A 15,597-nucleotide genomic window follows, 5' to 3' on the forward strand; every position below is an offset into this window, starting at 1 on the left:
GTGGTCTTCTCCTCCGATGGCTTGATGACTCATATTCTTGACAGACTGTACAATGCTTGGAACTCTGGAGGGTGTTTTTTTCGTGACTAGTTGAGTCATAAATTTGTGGGCAGTTGAAATGAATAAACATTGTTGTTGGGGGTTTTTTTTCTATTCACTGAAAGACTAACATCGATGAGTAACATGGAAAAAACAAAACCTTTCTCTTTCTCCTTTAGATAGGCCGACACCAGGTCGTGCAGGAACATGATGAGCTCGGCATCCATGGTGACGCAGATGTGGTCGGTGAACTCTGTCACCACACTGCACTCCACTTTGGGTTTGCTGCTGGAGTCTGGAACAAATGAAAACACAGAGATTGGATTTGTAAGGTCATATTTAAAAAAACAAACAAAAAAACCCAAGAAAATCAATTTCAGCAAACACATCGATGTAGAGTTAGTACGACCTTTGGTTTCCTACATACTTGAGAATATTATGCAACTCAATGGGATAATCTCCTCGCTCTTATTTTGAAGTTTCCATTGCTGCTGACTGTGTGAGTCCTCGGTGTTACTCAGATTGACTCTTTGTTCTTTGACAAAGAAAATTATGATTTTTTTTTTTTGTGTCAGCATGAATTTGTAAGTAATGTTTTTCAGTAGGGAGTATAATTTGTGTTGTCCAGGCAAAGTGGGAGATATGTCACCATAGCAACTACAAAAACCAGATGTGTAAGAAGCAGCAGGAACCTAAACCTTGGTTGTTTTCCCCTAAAACTAACCTGGGAGGTTTTAATCCTTAATCTTAACCAAGTTTTAATGTCTAAATTGAACCAAGTAATTCATTTAGAATTAATAACTGAGTCGGGTATGAATCCCTCCAACCTCCAAATGTGGATAAGGACAAAAAATGAAATACAAATAATAGTACAAATTATGTCCAGAGACACGATGAAATAATTAAGTTCTTGTTCAGAAATACGAATAAACAGATTCGGGCTGCGACTATTAAAAAAAACAAAAACAAAGAAAACACTGCCACAAGACTGCGCTGGTTTTGCTCTGAAATTGCTTTGCAAGCTAGACGGGCACTAACAAGAACCTGCAGCAGGGCGAGAACTGGTTCACGGTCACAGGAATCTGAGGCTCGCGGAGCAAAGCGAAGGGCTGCCGTCACTTCCTGCAGTGCAAGGCGGAGCTGGGATGCAGATGCTCCAAACAAGAGGAGCTGATTATTCGTTGATTTATTAATTTATTTAAGGAAGCGCAGGTAATTTTATAAACACTCCCATACTCCGAGTGTGATCCCAACAGTTCATTTACAGACTTGTGTGAACTAAAACATCACAAAAAGCTCATTCATTAGCAGATTGTTTTTATGGTGTTACTGTCACCTACCCGTTAGAGAAGGTTCATCCGGATCTTGTACGTGAATTGACTTAAAGTCCAGCTGCATTCTGGGTAGTGCAAAGATGGTCTCTGTTTCGTGGTTGTAGCTGGATGTGCTGCGGAAGCTGCTCAGCAGACTGGAGCTCTTGGCAGCCGATCCGCTCTCTTGGTTGTTGGCCTCGACGTTCCTGAGCAAGTTCAGCTCTGCGACAGGAGATAAAACACGTGGGAACTCTTTTCCTGAGTTTAAGGTCACGCTCACGCTCTGCTTTTCTGCTTTGTTAAATGCTATCTCCACCTATTTTACATTTAAGATAAGACGCGGCTGCTGCGCGGTGGAGAGAAGAGAAAATTTCTCCTTTTAGTCTGAGCTGTCTCGAGTGAAGAAAAGGTTAAAGTCTGAAGCAATCTTTTCTTCCCCAGATACCCCCAGTTAACACTTCTAGCCTAGTAAATCAGTTCTGAAGCTACTTAAGGCTACGAAATTCATTTTTTCCTTCCTTTCGGTTTATCTTCTACTAGGTTTACGTCACTGATTAAAGAATACAGGATGTTTGATTTGCAACAGTCCCAAACTGGCTTTCATCAACATTTGAAGTGGTTGCTCTTCCCCCCCTCCCAGCATGCTCGTATGACATTAAAGCAGCATTTGGTCCCATTAATTGATCTTTTTGTTCTCACTCGGTCTCAAGAATCCTAATGTGACCAATGGCTAAAAATGAATTCTGTGCAGCCGAACTTGATGTGAGACTAATCGAGTGAGTATATTCTAAACTTATAGTCCAAGTATGAAGTGAGATTCTCGCTTTGTTTACCTAGACTGTGTTTCCCTGCAGAACTAAAACAGATAAACACAAACACATCAATTCTGTGAGAAAAAGGGTGCGATCCTGGAAAATTCCCGTTTGATTTGGTTCACTCAGAGTGTGAAAGCTTCGTTTTAGAGACACCTGAATGCATTTTTGCACAGAACAATGACTCTGGATTCTGTTCCTCTTTTCTTCTATTGTCGTGACTGAGTTTGGAGGGATCTCTTCTTGGCTACTACAGACAGAAGGCACAATTATATCCAACTGAAAACTGCTCCCATATTCATGGAATAATCAGATTCCAAGGACAGCGTGAGCCAAGTTGATGACAGAGTTGAAGCGGACATATCCTGCACATTTCCAGGTCGTTATTTTAAATCTGGGGGTTTACTGGCATTAATCTGCATGATTTACAGATCCAAATTGATCCGATACTAGAGCTGGGCGATATAAGATGTTATGCTTGATGTTTTTTTCATTTCAGACGATAACGATATCTATCACGATATAAGCCAAATAACTATATTTGTAAGATTTAAATGTGCCGTTGCTCACAAGTAAAATGTGAAATAATCAGCAGCTTGTTTTGATTAAAATATTTATTTCCCATAATAAGTTCAACAGGGTAGATGTACTAAAGAAACATGAGACTTTTTCAGATAAAGGCAAATATTGCAAACTACACAAAAGGCAGCCGCTAAAGCGTTTAAGTTTCAAAATAGAACAAACGAAACAGACTAAATTGTCAATTCCACTTAGAAACAAAATATTAATTCTAAAAATAAATCTTAGTTTGTTTTACAGAAGAACAGACAAAACTGACTAACTTTTGTCAATATCAAATAAACTGAGAACTAAAAGGAAATTCTCAATCTCTCCTTGTTGTATAGCTGAGCTTTTCAAACAGTTTTAACAGTTACTTTAGTCTGACAAAAGCCGAATGACGAATTAGCGCTTCCAGTCAGAGACTGAGCATGCACCGCTTTATTGTATTTCCAGACTTGCTTTCGGCACATTTACAGTGCACGCTACTCTGTTTTTTGTCAGACTTGAAATAGCCGAAATACCTTCACACTACGGAACTTCTGTGGCTCTTCCGTTCGACAATCTCTCCGGCATTGGAACCATCATCTGTTTTCTCTTCGGTAACCTTCGCTCACGCTCTCGGTTGATTTTTCTGTAGTCGGCACACTCATTTCCTCCATTACCGGGCGGCACGGCGGCTGGCTGCGTCCCAAACAAATACACATGTGCGGCTTGGCACTTGTGCTGTACGTAACAAGTCACGTGACGTGACACTGCGTCTGTGATTGGTTCAGCTCTGCGCTACTTAATTTGGATTGGCTGTTGTTGGGTTTTTTTTGTTTGTTTGTTGTTGTTTTTGTTTTTTTTTAAAAGAGGACAAGAGAGACTAGGTCTATCGCAATAGTTTAACTTTTCTATCGAGGAAAAGTTATTTCGCAACACATATCGTTATCGTTCTATCGCCCAGCTCTATCCGATACTTTAAGTTCAGCCTCAGGCTATTTAAGGTCCCCCATCAGCCCACGCTGACTCTGATTGGACAGCTCCAAAACCAAACCACAGTAATCAGATTCAACTGTTTCCCTGTATTTTCCAATCCCAAATATTTTCTTTTTAAATACGCGTTCAAGCCTTTCGATCCCAAATAAGCGAGCATCAACGGCCCACTGACAAGGCTTTCCACTAAACAAATGGGCACACATGAATGACACAATTTTGCTGAAATGTTTACCTTCGTTTCTCATTGCAGTGACGTAGCTAAACCATTCTTTGACAGTAGCAACACCATGTGGAGGGTTTTCATGTCGCCGTCGTGTGATTTTGGTTATGGTGGCCATTGGGCTTTCGAGAGCACCACACGGCTTCGTGACCATCGTGTTGTGGCCGAGATGGAAATCCAGTGTCTGCACGATGTAGGTAGAGTCGTCTTTTGAGCCTGTGTGTAACAGAAACAATTCATAAAGAGATGCACCTTTATATATTTAGTTTTGATCTGTTCATCAGGACTGAGCATCATCTCGACTGAATAATATTAATATTCACGAGTCCCTAAAAAGAACATTTAGTCTCACCATCCTCCCAGATTTTCTGTGCCTCTGTCCAGAAGGCGATGTTGGGCTCTTCCAGGTGGAACAAGGCCCACGACTTGGAGCGGAAGTTTGGCCCGTGGAAGCAGGCCAGAGTCATGTGATTGCCATGGAGGCTCATCGACCCGCCAAGCTGCACGGCATCCTCAGGCAAGGGCGTCTGGAAGAGGGAGATGTGGCAGCCAGCGATTACCTTCAGCACCCCGGGCCAGTGGCGGTGATGGGCCGCATCCATGTCTGCGTGACAAAGACAGTTAGGAGGGAAAATGAGAAGCAGGCGGACAAATGAATTCTGACTGGAACACGAGGCTTGTTGCTGGCGCTAACAGGATCAGATTTAGTGTGTCATGTTGTTTTTGTCCTTATAAAGCCCTCAATCTTTAAAATGTATGCTGCCTGTTTCGTTACTGATTATCTCATGAGCGAGGCTGATTACATTCAGTTGCTAAACAACCTTTTCAACTATTTGAAAAAGTTGTTTACAAATTAAGCTTATTAGAATTACAAATCATTTCACTTCCTGCAAGCAGCACAGCTTGCTGTGCGCGCCTTATTATGCTACAGACTGTGCTCAACATTCACCCAGCAGTATGGAACGAGGCATGCTTACAAAGCTCTGCAGCTCCTTTGTCAGTGTTGACGACGGGGGTTTTAGGGGGCAGGTAGGGGCCAGGGCCCCAGGTGGAGAGGGCCCGCTTGCTGGTGTCGAATTGCTGAGTGAAAAACTCCTGCAGCTTCATGCCGATCTTGATGAGGTCTGGTGTGGTGGACCGTGAAATGATCACCTGGAAAATGTCCCACTGCAGGTCTCCGTGGATGAAGATCTCACTGGAAGGAGAAAAGATGGGGAGGGAAACGGAGCAGATGAGTGAAAAAGGTTGTTGCAAGAAACAAAGGAAAGGAGAGCAGGCATAAATGGCTCACAGATGAAAGAAAATGGCATATATTCTCGACATAATGTCGTGTAATTTGTGTATTCTTGTGTTCAAACTAGATACAAACACAAACCCTCGAGTCCAGACATAATTTTGTTCGGTCAGCAAATTGTCTGTTTTTCTTCATAACCCGCGATGCTTTGAAATTGTGCTCTCTAGTTAGTGTGCTTTGTGTTTCAACACTTCAGAAACTAAATACAAACCTCTTTGTAGAGAAAACATCTGCATTTCAAAGTACAGAGACATGGAGATGTGAAGCAGGCTAATCTCTGATGGCCACAAGAATGAAATGAATAAATGGCACTAAACATGACTCATCTAAAAGTGCTGTATTGATCGTGTTGTGCCGAACAGTGCAGTCACGCTGACATCATACCACACCTTTTCTCTGATAGGCTGGTGTCCACTGTACACAGGTTGACCTTCCATTCATCCTGCAGCTGCAGGTCAGCATTACTAAACACTCCCATTAGGATGCTGGAGCCCATGTAGTCCACTCGCGCCTCTGTGGAGCCCATGGTAATCTGGATCTTGTGGCTGGGCTGCTGGTTTGGATGCTCTGAGATGTGGGCTGCAAACCACACGATAGTAGTTACCAATGAGAGCGCACAAGCAATCCCATACCTCTCAACATCAAAATCAGTGGATTCTAGTAAGTAAGGACTGACTTCTTCTTCTTCTGGTTTACCTGTTTATTGCTGCTGGACCACAACAGCAACGGGGCAACCATACATAGCAGAACTCACACTACACATGGCTGCTTTGTATGGTGTCTGAGCATGATTGCCCTCCTCCACAGCCCTGAAAGCTTAAATTCACAGCTCCACAACCAACAAGGCATATCATCTAAAAATGGTGCTAACCTGTGTTAAGATATTCAACTGGCATTCATGAAAACGCTTTAGGCTTCTGGTAGGTACAAACCACAACTGGTACATGTCAATATGTTTGGTCTAATAATAGTTTTATAAAGTCACACACATCCAGCCACAGCTTCATGGCTTCAGTGTCTTTAAATACATGCTGAGATTGACTGTGAAGCCTCCTCTCAGATAAAAATGGCTCAGCACCTTGTTCTTATGTTTTTAGTCTAAAATACCAAAGTTAAAATGATTCATTTTGCTGTAAATATTCGCTTTTGTGTCTATTTATAAACTATTGAAGGTGAACAGGCGAGAAGGTGACGTGTGCTTCACACACACTGTGGCAGATTTAGTTCATCTAGAGAGGACACCGAGTAGGGACGATTTCAGGCAACAAGTAATTTCTTTAGCTGACTGCATCTCAAGCAGAAGCATCAGTGATCAGTGCTTAGATATTAAACTCAATGAGCAAAGATCTAATATGCAATCACTGATCACTTCATTAGTTACACTTTGCTAGGACTATGTTGGACCCTCAGAGATTTTGGTCCATACTGACATGATGGGCTCATACAGCTGCTTCAGATTTGTCATCTTTACATCCATGATTTCAGTCTCTACATCCCAAAGGTGTTCCAGTTTAGAGTTCAACAAATTTATTGTCAAGTTTAAGAACAAGCTAGAGCTGCATTTTATAACATTTTGTAATATTCTGCTGGATATAGCCATCAGAATATGGGCACAGTGTGGCCACTCAGGCAGGCTGTGTCACTGAAATGATGCTTAGGCTGTATTAAGGGGTCCATGGCGTGCCAACAAAATATCCTGCACATCATTACACCAGCAGCCGCAACTGTTGTTTTTAAAGTGGTCGTTTTATGATTTTATCCCAAAATCGAGACTGGTCACACCAGGCAACATTTTCCCAATCGTCTATTGTGCAAAAGTGAATTTTAGTCTCAGTTTATCGTTCTTAACGGAAAGAAGTCGCACCCAGTGTGGTCTTCTGCTGCTGTACTCCATGCGCTTTAAGAATATATGCTCATCTGCACATTTTGATTTTTTAACAAAGCTTATTTGAGATAATGTTGCCTTCCTGTCAGTTTGAAACAGTCTGACTATTCTCCTTTGACCTGTTGAAAGAAATGTTCATCATTCAATATTTTCTCCTTTTTTCAGACCAGCCTTTCTAAACTTCTAAAACACAGTTGTTTAGGAAACTCCCAGCAGATCAGCCTTTTCTGAAATACTCACACCAGGCCGTCTGACACCAACAGCCATGCTCCAGCCACCATCAAAGTCACTTAAATCCCCTTTTTATCCTCATTGTGATGCTCAGGTTCAACTTCAGCAGGTTGCCTTAACTATGTCTGCATGCCTAAATGCACTGAGTTGCTTCCAGCTTCCAAGTGGCTGCTGTATCTATATATTAGCCTATTTAAACATTAAATGTAATATATAAAATAAAATGCATTTTATGCCTATTTAGCAGAGTAAACATTTTTGTATGTGCATAATATTACATTACTGCTCCCAGTGTTTTAAGAACTCTAGCACTGAACTTTGGCTCAGCTCCACATCCACACTTTACACTCTGTTAGAATAAAAGCTGCTAACGAGTTGGAGAAAAACACCAGATGTTTGAAAAGCTGATGCCTTGTTTACTTACAGACCATCTCCAGGGTGTTCACGTCTATATTGCCACCCACCACCCCGCCCTTGGAGTCGAGCTTGGATCGGCCGAGGCCGACAGACATGCTGATCTCTCGGTCTCGGTTGCTTCCGACAGAAAGTCGGCCCTGACTTTTCAGCCCGCTGGTCGTCCAGCTGCAGGGACAAACAACTGTGAGCGCTCCTGAAATGCTGCTGAATAATGTAGAAGGCTTCTGTATGAAACATAAATGACTCATCACAAGAAGTTTCCAAGGAATAAACACAGGTAACAGAGGAAGAAACGAACAGCCAGTTCTGAGCGCTAAACCCATTTTCACAAGTCAACATGTCAACTGTGTTTTCTAACGTGTCGTTGTGCGTTTCACCTTCATCAGTTTGATGTGTTATTGCCTTTTTGCTTATATCCAAGTGCAGCTATTTTGACAATACAATTCTCGCTTTAAATCCAGGCTGCACCCTTGCATAAAAGTTTTTATGAAGGAAGAATATCCTGAGCTCATAAATGATTTAATTAGAGCTGGAGAAGTGTACTGTCTTGCCTTGGTGAGAAAGAAGCAGAAGGTGTGTGTTGTTTGTGGAGCCCACACACTTCCACTGTGGAAGAGGGTTATTTTTTTAACTTTATGGAGACCCAGAGCTCATAAAACAGTACAGCCTTAGTTATGAGGGTGCTGTGTTTGCCACCGCTTCAGCATCATTTTCTGCACTTCAGCCTCAACCGTAGAGATCAGGGGTGTACTGACACCATATTGTGGTGAACGGTAAAATCCAGCAGTGCAGTAGAGTTAAAATGAACCCATAAGAGTGGACGATAAAGGGTGATAAGAAGTGCAGGAGAAGCACCCCAGAGGCATCTGTACACCAGTTTAACAGCTGTTTACTGCAGTAAAAAGGTAAATAAACAATGTTGGCTATGTTTTATTTAGACAGTAACATTCTTAAGTTAAATTTATAACTTTAGTTTTGCTTTTAGAGCTACAATGCATGATGAAGAGTGTTTTCCAGTCAGTAATTTACTGTTCAAGCGTGGAATCTTTCACTTAAGTCATTATCTTACACTAGCAAAAATTGCTACAATTAGATCAGCATGCGAGCAAAAAACTTAAGGATTCAGACCAATCTATAAGAGAGCTTCCAATAGCTTTTCTCCTCTTGGATCTTAATGATACCATAATAGGAAAGGATAATATAATGTGGACATCTCAGGCTCTCAGGAGGGAACTAAATCAGCTGGTTTCAAACCACATATGAACTGAGGGACTGCAACAGGGCCGGGTATAAGATAACTAAGGATTATATTGAAAGCAACTTTAAGTGTAAGGCTGGTTTCAATGATTGCATCACCTGTTAGGATACTAAAGAAAATACAGACCCTTGTAGTTGTAAATAGGCCTGATTTTGTCTGATGTGTGGCTGTGAAAATGCCTGGCTTTTCTGAGGCACTTATATGTTGTTGGCAATTGATTCTTGTTGAGATGAGATGAGAGTCTGTTGTAGCCATCGACAAGCGTTAAAGTGGGGCAGCCAAAAAATATACTTTGATTGAAAATCATGAGATACTTTCAGATGAAAGATTTTTATCTCTCATCCATTTAATTAGTGTTTTTCTTCCTTTAGTGCATAATCCCCCTGCTAATTCATTTTTAATGATATTTTGTGTTTGTTTTCCTAAAGTTTCTTTTATGTTCTTTTGATTTTAATGTTTTTTTTTTCATGATTTGTGAAACTGGACAAGTGTGGCCAAGATATTCTATAAATGAAAATATAGTCAATAATTTTAAATCGCTTCTGTGTTTGAGTTACCAGAGTAACCATTAAATCCTAATTATTAGCACGTGTTTGCACAGCGTTGGATGCACTTACGTATTGTTTCCCATCACGTTGCTCATGTTCATTTGGACGGTGAGCAGCTTTAGGTTGATGGCAAACACCACCAGCGTCTCCCACGGCGACCCCTGCTGACCTGCTGCCTTCCCATTTTTACCAAATGAAGGAGTCGATGTTTTTGTGACTGAATCTAAAAAACAATGAAAAAAAATAGGAAAAAATTAATTGCAGTTATTTTTTCTTCCTTATCTGGATTTTTGGGTGTGAAGATTCGTACTCCGGTAACAAAAGGCATTTAATGTTCCCCGTTACCTCTCCTTGGAGCGGAGGAGTCAGAGACGCTCCTGGTGCGACCAGGTGCAGGGGACTTGAGGTGCCCCAGGCTGCCTGGGGACATGTTGCTTCCGGTGGAGTGCTCCGAAAAGACGTTGGGGGACTGGGGCACGTGCTGCGTCCCGGTGCTGCCGTCCCACGTTCTCCAGTAAGCTTTCCGGCTGGACTCGGGGGACAGGTGATGGGTGACATTTTCAGCTGAGTCAGGAGTGGCGGGGCCGGAAGCTGGAGCGAAGTAAAGGTTCGAAGAGGTAAGTAAAGGACACCTTTGTAAATGTCAACGTAAAGTGACTGCAGGAAATGTTTGCTAAAGGACTGCCAGTGAGACAGGATATTAAACTCAATGAACAAAGATCTAATATGCAATCACTGATCACTTCATTAGTTACACTTTGCTAGGACTATGTTGGACCCTCAGAGATTTTGGTCCATACTGACATGATGGGCTCATACAGCTGCTTCAGATTTGTCATCTTTACATCCATGATTTCAGTCTCTACATCCCAAAGGTGTTCCAGTTTAGAGTTCAACAAATTTATTGTCAAGTTTAAGAACAAGCTAGATGAAAAAAGGCTAAATGCACAGAGGTTAGCAGGTGGATGTTGGTGCTCATATCAGAATTTTTGGGGAGAAATGTTCACTCATTTCTGCACCGAGTTAAAGATTTTGTTTTTAGAAACCCATCTGAGAGGCAGTGCAGAGATTTATATAGAAGCCAACAATATCTCGCTTTAGTAAAAGCACATCAGTTTGTTGATCATTTCAAATAAAGATCAGCACTGACAGAAGCCTGGAAAAGCTCACTGTTCCCTGTGTCAGATGCCACACAAAAGCTGAAATTCTACAACAACTTAAAAGCCGGCAACGTAAACAACACACGGCCATCACAACACCCGAGTGCAACCGCTGAGCACTCACGTGGGAGGTTGATGGTTTGGTCCCCCAGGAAGAGGCGTCTGGCGATACTTCGACGATACCAGGCTCTCGGGAAGGCCAGGATCTCGCTCAGTCTTCTCATGTCGTACTTGAAGGAAGCCGAGCCGATGTCACACACAGCTGACGGAAGAATATCACATTAGTGAGCATGTGAAAGACTTCTTTATAAGACTGCACAGGATAAGGCCACAGTTCTAAAAGCTACAGGGGGAAAAGTATGCACTTACTCTCACAGATTGGAAAGACGTATTCTTCAGTCTCATTTATGTGCTTTTTACAGTGTGGCTAACCGTTTTGGAGTGTTTCTTTTTGAACACGCAGGCTCTCCAGGATCGGTGCCTACACTCACCATACACATCCTGCCTTTCTGCTGCTTCTGGCCCGCCTCTGAATGACTGGACTGGTGCCCAGGCCTGTGCACCAGCCCTTCCAACACCTGCTCTGAAAAGTGGCTGTGATCTGTCAGTCAGGGAGGCTGATTTGGTATGAGCAGCTCGTCATTGTCTCTCTTTTTATTAACTTGCTTGTCAGCAGTTTGTGCTTCCAGATGCTCATTTTCTCTTTACTAGTTTGCAGACACCTTATCGTGCATACCTGCAGCTGCATGTTGCAAAGGTTGTGCACTGGAGACCGGACAGGGTTTGTTGAATAACTTTATTGTAAAGGTTGCTTGTTCTAACTGTTTGGGTTTAATCTGGCTGATTAATGGCGTAAAGCTCTTTCGCTATTTTTCCAATTTTCTTTTTAATCAGTTGGTAAATTTTAAATGGAATTCAAGTTCGGAGCCCTTTATTTCTTTGTTCTGACGAGCACCATTTGCCCATGGCTCTTTCACCACTTCTTTTGTTACTTTGTGCTTTGCTTGGCTTCACTGTTTGTATTCATCACTTTCATAAAAAGATAACATTTTTGCCTTCAGCTGTTTCCATCTGGTTGTTTGTGTTACTGCAGTTACCCTCCGATGAGCTGGGGTCACAACAGCCTGCTTCTGTGCTGGAGTACATTCCCACGGTGCTGCTGATATGATTGAGTACTCAACACAGAGTTTCATATCCCTTAAAGATGATTCTCTGAAAGGGTTCGCATCTGTTGTACGTCACTTCCATTTCATATACTCTGGCTGTATTTCTGACTGCTTTACAGAGAGAAAGAAAGGGGCAAGCTTCTCGATTCCCACTTTTAGTGAACATGAAATATTTAGCACTATGCAGGAGTTCCAAAAAAACACAACGTTGTGAAAGTTCCTGCTGAGCTGGGACAACTTTGAGACAGTTCACAGAAAGGATGGCCAACAAAAACACTGAGTCCCAGTCTTGTTAAGCACATCTGCCCAGGACTCCTCAGGCTGTGCGTGCTGACACATGCAACCGGATTTATTCCAGTTAACTAAAATTCTTTGCCTTACGCCTATTTTCAGAATTTAATTTAGGTTTAGTTAACCCTTCTAAAAAACTGCAGCTGCTTACCAAATGTCACCCCCAACTGCATGATTGATGTTTTACCTTAAAAGCAATTTAAGTGATGCACTTAAAAGCTGATTTATGGTCTGCGTCAGTGTTCATTTCCCTACCACTCTCCCTGTGCACAGAGAAGGATTGTGGGAATTTTAACCAGCGGATTAGCAACACTGACTCGCTTGTGCGTCATCCTCTAACAAGCCAACACTGTGACGTAGAAGAAAAGGTGATGGGCTGAAAATCGGGGCTTAAAAATTAACAAAAAAAAAAAAAAAGAAGCACTGATGAAAAGCAGAGTGCAAAGAGTGAATCATTTTTAAACACACAGCAAAACCAGTTCTATATATACACCATAACTAAGCTAAAGGACTGACAACAGCACAAACCTCAGCTTTAGCAGTGTTCAGTTCCAGTAGTTCAACATACAGTATATTTGACAGTCCCCCCACGTTAGCAGACGACAGATACAACATGAAGATATGGATCTTCAAAGCTCTGCGTGGTTCAGTATCAAAGCAGAATCAACACAGCACCATGCTGGAGCAAAGTCCTTCAAGAAGCAGGCCTCACGACTCAGCAGCCATCTTAAAATGGCTCAGTGTATTTATGTGGGCAGTCATGAGAACATAAAAATACTGAAAATAATCACAAGTCAAATCAGCTTTTGATAATTCTGCCCTAAAATCCATTTTTAACAAGTCCCCCCCTGAACATTGCACTTTGACAAACACCTTCCTTTGCTGTTGCAAACTCTTCTATAAACCCAAAAATAAACTGACAACTTTTTACTTTGTATAACTTTGTGCTGCATAACAGAAAGCATATATTTGATAAATATACCTAAACTTTTGCAGGAATTGTGTCAACTTCCCAATATTGTTATTATCTGTCTAATGGACAGGTGTTTTTCTCTGGAGACGACCGTGTACCTGAGATGTTGATGAGGGTGGTGTCCATTTTACCCCCTTTAGGAGGAATAAAGCTCTCAATGAAAGTGGGGCCTCCTGTTCGCCTCATCCTCGATAAGCTGACCTTCACAAACTCCAGGTTGATGCTCAGAGAGTCTTTCCTTCCTGTCACTGAAGTCGACTCCTCATCCACGGTACCTTCGGGAGGGGGAGGAGATATGGGTGATGGGATCAGCTGGCATGTAATTGTTTTACATCAATCCTATCTACAAGAGGTGCATTTATTAGTGGATAAAATGCAGTCCTGTATCTTTAACAGATAAGAATAACACAAATGTTTAGCATACCTAACGGCCCTTGGCCCGGAGGCAACCCCGTGACTGCAGATTTCTGCTTTCCGGCGCCGTAGGGGTGGAAGACGTAGAGGGAGAAGTCAGACATGCAGGCTGTAAAGCTGAGGCCCGAGGAGTTACTCGGGGGCCCGGTGAGGTCGGACTGGCTGCTGCTGTGACGGCTTCTGCCCAGAGGGCTCCCCAACAACGGAGATGCTGGAAGGGGGCAGGAGAGACAAAAGAAATCATCCAGTCACACACTCATTAACAGCACTATACACTTGTGATATATATAAGTCTAACATCCTCTAATGCATTAGCACTAACACAATTTCAGGATGGAAAGGAGTGAGCTACCAGCTATCAAACCTGTGCATTTAGTGACTCACAGATTTCCAAGACCTGAGATGCATCTTAACATGCATCATCTGGCATAAAGACAGACTGGAGAGAAGAGTAATGAATGCAGGAGAACAGGCTGCGAGCAACATTAACTCACACAGGGCTCAGACATGCCATGGAGTGGCAGCTAATAGATATTCTCACGGTGTGCGAAAGACTTTAAAAGACTGTTTCGTTCACGTATCTCTGCACACATTAGAGCGCCATTATTCTGCCAAAATAAACGGGGAAGTCATGCTCTAGATACCTTTGCTGGGAGGTGGTTTGGGGATATGCTGCCCGGGTGGAGTTGAGGAGGGCTGGTGTGACCCGTCTGTCACATGGGCTCCTGTCGGGGTCTCCAGTTCTCCACGGTTAGAGGAGAAGACCAGGTCTAACGAGGGCAGTTTGAGCATACACTCCACCCTGGACATTGGCAGGCAGCTGAAGCGGATCTGAGAGGGCTGGAAACAGAAGACAGTAGATGTTTTCATACACTAAAATTCTCATTTTAGTGTAAATTTATGACTTGTAATTGTTATTTGTCATAATACTTTCCTTGTGCTTTTAGTTTTTTCTTACATGTAACACATTAATTATTATTTATATAAACAGTCGACTTAAATTCCAAAGCAGCTCTGAAGAAATTGCACGAATGACAGCTCATCAGTACCTGGACTCTGACGTAGACAACCACATCCACGGGGAAGGAGGAGTATGCCGACGTTGAAGAGGAAACCAGGGAGGTGGTCGATTCCTCGAGCTGTTCCACTGTATCAAACTGACCCATGTCTTCCTCCTGGGATGCCACAGCTGATGGAAAGGCATCAGAAGAAGTTTACTATGAATATCAAGACACACAATTCCTCCAAGAACACTGTCCCAAAGGACTGGTTTTAAAAACACACCTGTGTAGTTCCTGTCCACTGGAGTGATAGGAATTGTCTCAAGTGCTTTTTCCAGAAAGTCCAGCAGACAGGGGCTGATCACCATCTCCTCTGGCAGGGTCTGGAGGGCCACCCAGGCATACAGCTTGGCCGTCTTTACCCCTCCACTGCTCTTACCTTTAGCTGCAAAGACACATGAAAGTTAAAGTCATCTCCACACTCTAACAGCACTTTCAGAAGTTTGTTTCTTGAACTTCAAATAAACTGGAATCATATTAACAGAGGTTCTTTTAAACTGTCTTTTTGAGTCTCTCCCTCTGTGGGGCGCATCAATATGCATGAACCCGTTTGATCAAAGGGTGCCCTCTAGATCCATGCCTTTAAAAAAATAAAAAAATAAAAAGGGATGGAATCGCATGCATTTGATTTGGACGGTCCACGTGTAGATTTAAATCATCGGATCGAAGAGGCGTGGCACTCTAGTGTCGGCGATTATGGATGGTAGAAGGGCATGCAATTAAATGAGGGAATGCTAAGTACCTGATGGAATAGGTGGGGGCGGGGGAGGTAGGAGCGAGTTAGTCTTGCTTTGGACAGCATTGGGAGGATTTGGAGGGCCGCTATCTTTCATACCATACAGCTTTGACTCTTTGGAGAGAGTGCGAGGGAGAGAGGATCCACGCGAGGCGTTGGGTGACTCCGTCTTCAGGGTCTTTGAGTTGTAGTGCAACTGCAGGGAAAAATAAAGGAAAAAATAATTATTTAAAGCACAAA

General features: G+C 42.6%; 1 protein-coding gene across 10 annotated transcripts in view; it reads right to left on the bottom strand.

The window, feature by feature from the left end:
- bltp1 (bridge-like lipid transfer protein family member 1) overlaps positions 1–15,597 on the bottom strand; it is an 85,813-nt gene that overhangs the window by 2,864 nt on the left and 67,352 nt on the right. For 9 of the 10 annotated variants that reach the window (XM_086275276.1, XM_086275277.1, XM_086275284.1 and 6 more), the window contains 16 exons: positions 15,364–15,553; positions 14,845–15,006; positions 14,610–14,749; positions 14,205–14,400; positions 13,571–13,771; positions 13,245–13,421; positions 10,841–10,978; positions 9,902–10,147; positions 9,626–9,779; positions 7,758–7,915; positions 5,607–5,796; positions 4,901–5,118; positions 4,276–4,527; positions 3,936–4,139; positions 1,380–1,574; positions 200–334 (listed from right to left, as the gene is read on the bottom strand). In XM_086275276.1, coding sequence (XP_086131402.1) covers positions 200–334; positions 1,380–1,574; positions 3,936–4,139; positions 4,276–4,527; positions 4,901–5,118; positions 5,607–5,796; positions 7,758–7,915; positions 9,626–9,779; positions 9,902–10,147; positions 10,841–10,978; positions 13,245–13,421; positions 13,571–13,771; positions 14,205–14,400; positions 14,610–14,749; positions 14,845–15,006; positions 15,364–15,553 — 2,956 coding nt within the window. The remainder of the gene's footprint in view (positions 1–199; positions 335–1,379; positions 1,575–3,935; positions 4,140–4,275; positions 4,528–4,900; positions 5,119–5,606; positions 5,797–7,757; positions 7,916–9,625; positions 9,780–9,901; positions 10,148–10,840; positions 10,979–13,244; positions 13,422–13,570; positions 13,772–14,204; positions 14,401–14,609; positions 14,750–14,844; positions 15,007–15,363; positions 15,554–15,597) is intronic. The other variant, XM_086275280.1, reaches the window with a different exon arrangement.

The sequence above is a fragment of the Aulonocara sp. 'chitande type north' Nkhata Bay genome, linkage group LG19 (genome assembly GCF_057382095.1).
Source record: "Aulonocara sp. 'chitande type north' Nkhata Bay isolate Kocher_YH1m ecotype deep benthic linkage group LG19, A_spYH_male_GT1.1, whole genome shotgun sequence".
Lineage (NCBI taxonomy): Eukaryota > Metazoa > Chordata > Actinopteri > Cichliformes > Cichlidae > Aulonocara > Aulonocara sp. 'chitande type north' Nkhata Bay.